This window comes from Struthio camelus, chromosome 3 (assembly GCF_040807025.1).
Source record: "Struthio camelus isolate bStrCam1 chromosome 3, bStrCam1.hap1, whole genome shotgun sequence".
NCBI classification, from domain to species: domain Eukaryota; kingdom Metazoa; phylum Chordata; class Aves; order Struthioniformes; family Struthionidae; genus Struthio; species Struthio camelus.
The window spans coordinates 53,523,269-53,535,547 of NC_090944.1; the positions used below are offsets into that span (position 1 = coordinate 53,523,269).

Genomic DNA, 12,279 nt, shown 5'->3' on the forward strand with positions numbered 1-12,279 from the left:
CCATGTGTGCTACCTCCAATTACCAGTAATAAATCAAAGTGACAAATACAGGATTATAAATTGTGTGCTTGCTAAAAAGAAAAGCAAAAAAAAAAAAAAAAACACCAGTTTCCGTAGTGTGTTCTGGTATCAGTGCATTTATCCCTGACAATGACATGGCTAATTAACTGCTTGAAGGCCCGTATAGGTCTTGGACTTGAAGGCAAGCGTATGAACTGCTCCCACTTGCTATTCACTATATTGGAACAGGCCAAGATGGCCTTTGTTGGGAAGCCTGCAGAGCTCTAATTGTCATAACAAGTGCACAGGACTGCCGGGATGAAATCGTAGCATTATGGCACAGAAAGATGAAAGTAAAGACTTTGTAATCTTAAAATAACATGTCATTTGCAACTCACTCTGATATACTTTTTATTTCACACGTGCACATTGGTAGGAGTTGAGGGCATTGTGTCATCAATCTTTGTTGTGATTTCTCTGGCATTAGGTGCTTTTGGAACAAGGTCAATGCTGTCTACCTAAGATTTGAGAGACGGAAAAGAAATTCCTTTTAGTAAGGAATGTGTCATGGAAAAGTTATAAAGTTGTAATACTTATCAAGGAAGTTAATTAGTAAATGGGCCTAACTCTTGAAGGAAATGTGCAGTGATTGCTATCTTCACTGTAGGAACCCTCTGGGGATTTTAGTATGGTCTGGGATCCCTCTGGTGAAAAGATGGCGTGTGAATGAAAGAAGAAATTAGCTACTTATGCCTTGACTGTGCTTGTCAACGTATGTCATTGAGGTTAGTGGAGCTCCTCGCAGATGTATCCCTCTGCCCATATGGATTAAGTGCCAAATGAGAGTGGCTTCCCAGGCATTGGCGGGGAAGTAGCAGGTCTCTATTTTTATACATATGCACTAAAATCATGAATAACGGGTTTGGAATTAGAGGCATCACAGAATGCATGGAGTCGCAAAGATCCCTGACAGGCACTTTGTGTTAACAGCTGACATCGAAGAAGTCTTGTAGAGCTTCTGCTGTCTGTTAATCCTGAAGTGTGCGCGCAGTGTAGTCTGAGGCCCAGGTGATGATACAGAAACACCAGTTCTACTTTAGATACACAACTGGGTGTGTTCAGAGCATTGCCAAGCAGCTTCCCTGTTTCGTTAGTGGAAAGATAAGTGTCTCTAAGGAGCAACTGAAAGCTCCTTTCAACAGGGATACTACTACGGCTGTGTCTTGATTCCCTCCTCCCCCTCCCCGCCCGCTTGTGGTGGACATTTGACAGTAATAATGAAAAAAGAGCTTTCTTAAGGAAATTGTGTTAAATAGATTTGTGTAGAAACATTGAAAGAGCACTAGAGACACTCATCAGAGTGTGGTCCTGGCTCCAGTACACCAAAAAAGGTTTTCTTCTTCTTCTTCTTATTTTTTTTTTGGTAACAAGAAGAAGAAAGTATTTGATAGAGATTTTTCAAGTCAAGTGTGGGGCTGGTTGAAGATTGCTTTTAATCCTTCCAGGTATGCTGGGAAGGGGAAAATTATGTTGAGGATTAATGAATGTGCTTAGTTACATAAGTGAAATACTTGTGTGCCTGTATGTTTAAATACTATCTGCAGTGATGATACTCTGTTCAAGGATATGCCTCTAATACGGCTGTAGAATCAGGGGAGGAAGTAAGTGGAAGCCTGTTAGATGATCTGCTTACAGCTGGGCAAAGCAACAAAAAATATTCGATCAATACGGTTCTATTTATATTTGAAAGTGCTACTAACAAAGCTTCTGTTGTAAAACTGATGGCATATAATAGTCACAGTAAGGAGTAATGTTTTGGCAGTAGAATGAGCTAGACAGGACTTTTCTGTTATATTCTGTATAGTTTTTGCCTTTTTGAGAAAATGCTCAGCAGTTTTGAGTTGCTACGTTCTGACAGTTTACTATGAATTATGAGAGCATGTCATGCAATACTTCAGTAGGATGTTGATCTGAATTATGTTCTCACAGATTGAAAACTGGGTTATACATATTGAAAATAGTTATTTTAAAAATAAAAGTGGGTGGACATGTAATAACAGTAGCTAGCTTTCTATTATTAATTAATTGCTTAAGGCCAGAAACTAACTCTTTCTACATGTGCATTCAGGGATAGGGGAGTAGTACAGAGAGATGTTTTACTGTTCCAAAATACCAGTAGTTATTGCTGAAAAATCCACTGTTCCTCCATCAAATATAAGGTGTTAGAATAAGAGTAATCAGTAATGCAGGAGGAAACCTGATTTTGAAATATGTGGCCTGAAATTAAGTAATTAGAAAAGTGTTCTGAGCTAGAGATGCTTAAGAGCTATATCCTTGCTCCTTTTTTGGGTCGTCAGCAAGAGCTCTTAAAGTCCGTTTGGTACAACCAGCTGGCAAAATAACTATGAGAATTTTTCCAGTTTTTTATAAGTGAAACAAATAAATAGTGATAATGAACTTTTCTAGCCCCTGTATTTGTGGAGAGAATCATCAAATCATGACCTGCACACAGACCATTTGCTTAGTCTACAGCCAGAGCACGAGTACCCCTGCTACTGCCCGTTGTCTTTGAAGGACATTGCTGATCAAAAGCTGACTAGACTTATGGGTTTGCTGTTACTGTTGTTGGGATTCATTGTCAGCTTTACCTTGCTGCTCCTTTGGGACAAATATGAGAAGGAGTCAAAAGTAATAGAGCGTAAAATCATGGTGACGGAAGCCAGGAAGTCTGATAAGCAAAGTGCTCTAGAAGGGCACGTGAACATTGATAGTAAGAGACGGGTGGCCAGCGTTTCAGGTGATAGAGGGACCGCTAAGCTGCCTCCACCCCTTTGGGGTTTTTACCTGTCAGAGGGCAGAGTAGTTTTGCCCTTTGGAAGTAGACTGATCCTTCTGGGGAATAAAAGGTAGGTTCAGCTCTCAAGTTTTCTAAGCTCCATATATTCTGGAAGGCGGTTTTATATTTGTGCCATAATTTTTTTTTCTTTTTTCTTTTTCTTTTTTTTCACAGCCCCTTGCTTTATTTTAGTTTTATTTTAAAAAGTGGACGAGAATTCATTAAAAAAAGTCTTCTGTATTGACAGTACAACACTGGGCAGATGGTTTTGAAATTTTATAGAAAACTGAATTTTCCAGGCCCCGGTTAACATCTGACACTGTGACCCATTTCACAAAGGAACCGCGTGCCACATGCTTGAGAACTATTCAAGTGCAACAGACACAAAACGCACCAAACCCTTTGGAGTTCAACGTTACTAACAGTCACTTCCTATAATTGCAGGGAAATATTCTCCGTGAGAGTGAGAACTTGAACTCGACACATTTCCCGTCATCCCCCATGGTGCACCATGCAAATCTGGGGACCTGCTTCTCTGTGCAGGTTAACCTTCCTCCTTTCATATAAGTGTAGTGAGGGTGGAGACAGGGGCGCACAGAGAGAATTAGGGAAGCTCTGCCAGACAATTCAGCTCTGTGCCGTTTTGGCATCTGCAGCTGGGGATAACAAGGCGTCCCTTCCATGTAAAGTGCTTAAGAGATTAACACGTGAAAAGTATTGTCTAAAGCAAAGTATTATGCTGTTATTTCAGAGAGGTCTGAGTTGCGTGACCTTATGCGTGTCTGCTAAAGTCACATCTTGACACGCACATGAAAACTCAGCTTTGCCGCAGGGTGAAACAAACAACCCCCCCATACAGTTGCTTTTTCTTCTTTGACTTTTTTTTAAATTATTTGATTGTTGACATTTTTTTTTTCCTAATGGTGGAGGTTTTGACCAATGAGATAACAGAGATCACGTATCATGGAGAATTGTTCCAAGTTTGCAAGCAATTGGAGTGAAAAGTATTACATTACTATAAAATTGTTGTATGAAAAATAGATCTGGAATAAATAGGAATCTTCAGTAACTAAGCAAATCAAGTTTTGTGGTGCAGCTGGCATGGAAATTATCATGAACTTAACCGATAGATAAGAATTGCCCCTGTGACCCATTCTTAGTCTATATTTGGAACAGTGTTTCTTTTTTGTTATTATCAACTTTGAATAAGAGTAATGGATCTCACACACCTTTAAAGCACTGCCTTTATGGATCTGATGGCCTTGTTTCTTCTTAGATTGAATGTAAACATCAGTTTTTTATGTTTTTCTTTTATAACTAGGACCGATGCCCCTCCTGTTGACAGCTGGATTGCTTCCAGGATGGAGTAGTGTAAATTAGAGCTGCCATTGCTGTCTTCCAGGGGATTCATTACCTGGAGGAATATGCTCTGTCACCTGTCCTCACTGCACCTGGGTTAACTGAAGTAGAAGGCAGGGGGTTTGCATGTCAAAGAACGATTATCTTATGTTTAACTCACTGATGTGAGAGAGAGAGAGGAGAGATTTCTATTTTAAAACAGCACAGAGTACCTAAGGGCGCATTTCCTGAGTTCTATATATTCCGTGTATTTGCTGGAAGGAATGCACATGGGAGCTCTTTGCCAACATGTGGTTTTACACATCTCCCAGCAAACTTAGATTCATGTGCACAACCTAGCACTTGGGGACTTCAGAGAGAGTTGTGATATTTTCTCTGGGATTTGGATGGGATTAGATTTCTCAAGTCATATGGGGGTCTTACTAGGACACATTATAAATATGGATTACAAATTTCCAATTGGGAAAATTGTGTTAAAGCTTAGTGCCTCCTACCCTTCTATTTTTGGAGCTGTCTTTACTGGAGGTGTTTTTCAGTTGGGTTTGAGAACTGTTTTGGGGTTTGTAACAAAAGAAAGTATTTTTCATGTATGAGGACTGGAGGTGGAGGAGAATAAGGTAGGTCTCAGACCTCTCCAGGAACTTCTCCCTGTAGAGGGGCACGAGCATGAGCGCTGAATTTATGATTTTGGGAGGGCTCAGTTAGAGAGCAGGGCTTATCACCTTCTTTACACTTTAGCTGCCTCCGCAGAGAGTAAGTGACCGTGCTTGTGGCAATATAAAAACTTCAGTAAGCCCCACCGGTGTGATGCTGTTTGGGCTCTCCGTGATGGTGTTCTCACTCCTGTAAGAACAGGAAAGACACAGGCTTGTCCTGAGGGCGTTCCTTGTCTCCCTGAAACTCGAGGACCTCCAGGCAAACTGCTCATGTCCATGTGTGATGCAGTTGTTGCCCTTGGCTTGTAAAATTCAGTTAGCACTGACCAAACTGTAAATTTTGTTGGCATTTACTGAGAGATTTTTTTTCTCTTAACAGATGTGTTACTACCACATTATCTGCTATTGCTTGACATCAAATTTAATAACATGTATTTTGTTTTTAAGTACTTCTTTACAAGTGCTGTTACCATTACCTCTCCCTTTCTTTTCTCATAGAGAGCACTGCAGAGAAGTTTAAGAAATCATCTCAGGATTACTCAATTTTTTTTCTGAGAGAAAGTAGCTGCTATTTTTAGTACCATTTAAACTTTTATTTTTCCTTGTCCTATTTGTTAAGAGACATATTACTCTTCTTTTGCCCTCTCCCAGCTGCCTGGAGTATTTTTAAAGGAATAGTTCAAGAGTTCAATTGTTAAATTTGAATTTTGGCAGAAAATTTTAAACTTTTGCTATAGCACTTCAAAGTTAGGAGGAACTTGAGTTTGAAAATTGATGCAGATATAAGATGGCATATTTAATGACAGATGTATCTATAGAAACCTGTTAAGATGCAGATTATCCCCCTGGGGAGGGGAGATCAAAACTGCCAATCTATAAAATATACTTGTTAGGGGAAGGCATGGAATCTATCTCTGCAAGCACTTTGATTGCAGGGGACAGTGTAGCAGCATGTGGCATCATAACCTAAGAGCAGACAAATCAGCTTGATGACTTTCAAAGCCAAGAATACTGCTGGAGGCAAGGGTACTCCAGTCTAGAAGAAATTAAAACATATAGAGACTGTTATTAATTCCAGATCTATTTTTGTGTAGTCAAATCTGTATGCAAATCCTTAGCATCTCATTTTGGCAGATTAATCTAAAAGTGAAGAGCGGTATGTGAAGAGAATGTAATGATAAAACACCACAGATGAGCAATATTGCAGGGGAAAAAATGTAAGCTGTGTACTTGATATGAGGGGCTCTTTGTGAAGAGAGGAAACTAATTTTGCTTATTTGATTATTTCATTATTTTACTAGGAAGCAACTCCATTCTTTCTCTTCTTCCTCCCTGTCTCTCCCCCAAAACTCACGTATTCTTTCTTAACAAGAATAAGAGATACAGCATCGTGTTTCTGGTGTGTCTCCTGTAGTTTCACATTCTGGAGATAATCAACCAAATGACCATGACTTTTATTTTTCAAAATACTAATCTGACATCTTATTTTTAAGCATTATTTTAAGAGTTAAAATAACAACGTAGAAGAAATGGAATTACAAAACAGATCAGAAAAAAGATTATTTTGTATGTATGGCTAACGACTGCTAACACTGCTCAGCAAAGTAGAGACAAATGACATATCGCGAGATTAGAAATGGAAGCAATCATTGCTTTCCAGTGCATTTTGTTACATGTGTAATTTACAGGTGCTGTGATGGACAGTATGTGCGAAAGTGTGATGGAAACATTTGGCCTGGCTGAGGGGTGCGTCTACATTAGCGAGTAATTCAGCCCAGTAGGAGCAGATCAGCAGATAAAGCGTTGGTGCTGAGTGCTCTGTATCTGCACTATCTACAGTTCAGGGCTTTTACTTTGGACTAGATTTAATCTGGTTCCCTGGGCTGAATGTAACCAGCATTCAGCTGGTTCAAAGCTGTCCAAACGACCAGTTCTTGGTTCACATCCTGATTCTCCCATTAGGAGCTAGAGTATCTAGTGCACATCTGGAGCGGAGCTTTCGGTTTAGCTTCTCCAGAAAGGATCTAGGTCATGAACACCAATACCACCCTGCAAACTGAAATGACACATGAGAGGTGGGGAGTCCCTGAAAAACCACAGTAGGGCTCTGAATGAAACTATTACACTGCGTGCAGCAGGAGTGTGGCAAAAGGAGGTTTTCCTGGCGTGGAGGCATGTGAATGCTGCTAGGGGATAAAAGAAAGAAGAACTGACCACCAGCCAACTGGTGACCATAGCCCAGCCAGCAGGAATTAAAGCAGCTCTGTAGCTGCTCTGTCTGAAACAGAGGGTATCCTTGCACAAGAGAAGCATGAATGAGTATAATGATAGATTAAATTCCTTCCTCTGCTGGCCGATTTTGTCCGTCTCTGGCACGTGATGTTAAAACCATAATATAAAAAGCTAGTCTGCCAGTCTGGTTTTCGCTGGTGTGTGGCTACTAATGTGCTTTAGTTGTGTTCAGACTTTCTGGTAGGATGAAACCTAGAGGTGCAGCGTTTGCAGGGGCCCAAGTGTGTAGGTGGGGGGACGGGGGGACTTGTGGTGCTGCAGAGACACAGAGTTCCCAGGCGGCTCAGCTGTGTTCAAGAGTGTGTTTACTCAGCTAAGATTACAGACTTGAGGCTGATGAATGATTTTCATCTGGTTTACTCAATGAGAGTTACCATTGAAACCAGTAGCTTATAGGATGATCAGACATTAAACATACAGTATTGAGGTAAAGGGTTGATTTGCAGTATCTACTTTGGTAAAAATCCATCCTGAGCTTTTCTGAGGTGCCCCATACCTTAGTTTCTACCCATTAATGAAAAGTAAGCAATGGTGAATGGTTAGTGTTTCTAATCACTGTGGAGGAACCTCTCAATGTAAGTCTGCAACTAAGCCGGGAGATGCTCCCTTGGTAATTTAGGCCAAGTACAGAATTTCTTTCAAATATATATGTGAATGCAGTTGCTCGAAGGGCTGCACTACATTTTCCAGCTGGCACTGGCATCCCACATCGCTGCTGTCATGTAGGTACAGCTGTTCTCTGACCTCTTCCTTCTCTGTGATGCAAAACCATCTCTTTCTCTTTTTCTAAACTGTGTCAGGCGCTGCATGCTCCTTGGAACAGCAGCGGTTTTTATCTTTGTGTCTCGAAAAGGGCTGAATGCGTGGTGGTTTCTAAACAAACCAATTTTTATCCTCTTTGTAGCCCATGGAATTAGTCTTGTGAAGAAAGTAGTGTGGGGGGGTTGTTGCTGTTCTATGTCACTAGATTTTTTTACAAATGTGCTGCTTACTACCTCTTAACCAGATTAAAAAATGCAGCAGCATACAAGTGTAGCTGGTAGCATACAATATAACTATGTCAGCAAATGAAGCCTAGTATTGGCTATTTTGCTATACACAGTCTGGATCTTGGTGTTGTTCATGTGAAAAAATGTAACCTGTGTAAACTCTTTCATAGGAGGAGTAACAAATACTGCACAATATCAAAACAGGCTCATGGTCTATGATCCTAAGCAGGTGGGTATCTGTGTTGTATGTGTTTTTCTCATGTCTTGCTTAAAATAGATCTATTAGCAAATAGCTCAAGTGATTTTGTAAGAGTAAAAATGCTGTCCCTCCGACTTGGTAGTGTTTTACACTCACTTCCCACTGCTGTGTATGTTTAACAGAGTAATGGAGGCCCTGACGTTTTAGTATTTTTGAAGCCTTTAGGTGTAAGAAAAATCTCAGTTTAAATATAGAAACGTGTTTTAAATTCCCTGTATTTATTGATGTTTATTTTGCTTGTTCATTTTTCTGTAATCTCTGGCAACAAAGCCCTGGGCAACATACACTCAAAGTCGCTGTCACAAAACTGCTTCTTTTCATTGGCATTTCTGCTTTGAAAAGGCATAATAATTTATATATATATAGGCTTTCAGTTTCCTGCATACTTGCAGAACTATGTTACCTGTCAGTGACTTATTCCACTGGCTGCCAGGGTGCCTATCATTTCATTACCCAAGCACCTAAAATATCTTTTAGGGATTATTTCATACATTATGTATGTGTTTTGATTAGGTTAGCATGGCTCAGTAACCATTTCAGCGGGTTAGGGCATGGTTATGCCCTCTTGCTTGTATTTGGAAATAAAAGTCCTAAGCTTGAAATTGGAGTTGCGTAGTCTGATTTACACTCACCTGGGAGAGTATCGACTTTTCTGATTGCAGGATAGGGGCTTTGAGTGCTGTATTTGGAACCGCGTTCTGCCAGCAGACACTTCTATATGGCTCCCATTAACTTTGTAAGGTATATATCACATACGGGTCGTGAAGCAGAAAGCAGGCAATGGCAAACCTGGCTCTTTGTTTTTCAGGAACAATTTTATGCGTCGATTGCACCAACACTGATTCTGTCCTAAATCCAAGCACGCAGTAATTGCAGGCAGCAATCTTATTTTGCTTCTGAGAGGCACTATCTCCTTTAGATACTGTCTCAAAGTCTTTTGTGTGTCTTTCGCTTTGGCGCCTCACTTGCAGACATAGCATTGGAAGTTGCACCCCAAAATATCGGTGGCAGGGCTCCTTTAGCGCCCAGCACTGACTGCAGGAAGCCCAGCCTGACGGGTAAAGAGTTAAAGAGGAAGTGTGCGCTAGCATTCTTCAAATAAGGTCTGCTTCGTGTTTGTACACACATGCTCTTTTTAAAAATTCTGCTGGCATATTGTTTACGGTGGGTACTGGAAACCATCACATCTGCTTGCATCTTGCACAGAATCTCAATAACTCTATCATTCAGCGCTCGCGCTTGCTTCTGCGCGAGGCCTTTGTGGCGAGTCGATAATGCCTGCCATCTGCCACAGAGCACACAGCTACCTGCCAACAAGCCGGCTGGGGTGACCTCTGCTTCCCCACCACTGATTAGTATTCACACGCTGGCTTATTAGGAATGACCCCAGCAGGCCCCTCTGTTTCTTTGCCTTTGCAGTGCTTTGCGGCTCACCTGGCAGGCACTGCAGTGGAGGAAGCTAAAGACATAATCAGGGGATGCAGGCAGGCTTTGCAAAGCAGATGGTGTCTATAGTCTTGTGTTAAGAGACTGGACTACTAATGCAAACATTAATGCCTAATATTCAACTATTACACATTGAAATGTATAGCTATACGTTATGGAGGTTAAAAGGCAGTATTATTAGGGGCTCTTGAGTTACCCCAAGTGATGACGCATGTAACGCGAGGAATTTCCTGACAGATTTTAACTTCATCCACTTAGATATATTAATCTTTGTCAATTGCCAGGTTGTCTGATTTGTTAAGCGTAGCAGGAGCAATTGCTTTCTTACATTTAAAATGCTATGTTTTAATCCCTCTGCTTCCCTGTCCCCTCTCCTTTTTCCTCAAAAAGTAAAACTCTGGAATAATGTTTACTAGGACGGAAGATATGCAGAGGGATGTTATTTTGTAAGTAAGTGCCTAAAAATAAAGAGTTAGCATTAAACCAAATACATGAATCATTTGAGAAGATTCTTTAGCAAATTATTTTTCCCTGTTGCTTTGCTCCCCAAGGATAAGATCAAATAAGCTTCTAAATAACGAAAGGTAGAAGAATCTCTCTTCTCTCATAACATAGCTAACTGGTCCAGAAAATTTTAGTGCTGTGTACAAAGGAGACCCCTAATATTTTATTTTTGCTTGAAGCATAACAGTCTTGCTTAAGGAGGATTTGCTACTGAATTATAAAGAAAGAAAAGGCTTGAAATCTGATGAGATAAACAGAGAAACACAGAGCCGGGAACACTAATAAATTAATAAATTTAAATGTGAGAACTATGAAGTAAGTGTAGAAAGTCCAGTATGTCTAGTCAATGTTATAACCGGCAAGCATGTTTAGCCTATGTATAGCACAAGTGTACACACTTGCGGTTTCTGGCCAAAGGGCAGGAGAAGACTAGTAACATGATAATATTATTGTACCACTCATATATGTATATCTTCAAGCACTGCTGAGACCAGTTTGGTCTTTTCATTTCCAGAATAAGTGGCTAAGCCGTAGCCCAATGTTACAGAGGAGAGTGTATCACTCCATGGCTGCTGTTCAAAGGAAACTTTATGTGTTAGGAGGGAATGACCTGGACTACAACAATGATCGGATCCTGGTTCGGCACATAGATTCCTACAACATAGACACTGACCAATGGACACGCTGCAGCTTCAGCATGTTGACAGGCAAGTACTGTATGCAAAACCAGGTAACTCATCATTGTTATTACGGTAAAGCATCATTTTTTTCCCCCTTTAGATGCCTATAGGATGTAGATCTCCGTGACTTCACTGCAGCTGCCTCTGATTCAGGGGCTGTGGTCTGCCGACAGCAGAGTTTCAGTTACTGTTCTGGCATACATCTTTCTATGAAACATTTGTTTTAGGACATCACAGGCTAAATTTTTAGGAAGATGCACAAAAATGTGACTTAATAAAGCAATCGAAAATAATTTGTCAAAAAATTACCAGTCCTTATTTTCGGTTCTCCGAAAGTTTGCCTGTACTGATAGATTTAGCTCACTATTTGAGTACACAATAGGCAGATGCATCTGCAGCTTTACTGTGATAACATCATTTTGTAACGCGTTTCTGCTGGCACTGGAGGGTGGAGCTTTCATTGAAATCTGTTGGCTGTCTGCTACTTCTAAACAATAGCTTCTTAATGAATTCCCAGGAAAGTAGTGTCTTCATTAGAATTCTGTCTAATCATGGATGACTTGAGTATCTTAGATAGCTACCGATTTTGTAAAGTTCCTCTTTACAGTCATTAGGAAGGACAGTTACAGTAGCAGCTTGCAAAGCATTGCAACTCACTGCCCTGCCACACAGCCCGCCTAATTTCACCACCACCTGGTAAGCTTCCCAGATATACTAACGCCTCAAACCCTTGGGAGAGGCAGACAAGTGACACATTTTGAGAGTAACACTGATAGTAGCTTTCCAGAAGAGGATGTGTTTTCAGGGCAGGACAGCATTAATGTTGGGACTGGTCTCTTCTTCAGCAGACTTGGCACTGTCATAGTAACAGTTTTGTCTGCCAAAAAGTTTAAGTGCGGACTGCTATTGGAGTCCTAGAACTGAGCCTCCTTCACTTTTCATCCTCTTTCATTTGGCCTTGCATTCACTTCCAAGATCTACCACTGGAAAGGATACAAAAGTTGTAGGAGCTTAACTAGAAGCTCAGCATATCTGGAAACTTAGCTGAAATAGGAGCTCCATGTCAGAGGAATCAATGTGTGACAAATAAGACAGTCGCATTATCTCATTTTCTTCCCAGTAGGTTTAAAAGCTGCTCTAGTAGCAACTTTGTTCTTTAAGATGCTACACTAGGCTTCCTAATCTCTGGGATCTGGAAAAGGATTCCTTATTTTCTCAATCAGGTCATCAGAGAAAGTTCATGGACACTGAGGAGAGG

General features: G+C 40.7%; 1 protein-coding gene across 5 annotated transcripts in view; it reads left to right on the forward strand.

Annotated features, from left to right (window-relative positions):
• Nucleotides 1-12,279, forward strand: part of KLHL32 (kelch like family member 32) — a 132,649-nt gene that overhangs the window by 116,423 nt on the left and 3,947 nt on the right. For all 5 annotated transcript variants that reach the window (XM_068937842.1, XM_068937843.1, XM_068937841.1 and 2 more), the window contains 2 exons: nt 8,303-8,361; nt 10,856-11,048. In XM_068937842.1, the coding sequence (XP_068793943.1) occupies nt 8,303-8,361; nt 10,856-11,048 (252 nt within the window). The remainder of the gene's footprint in view (nt 1-8,302; nt 8,362-10,855; nt 11,049-12,279) is intronic.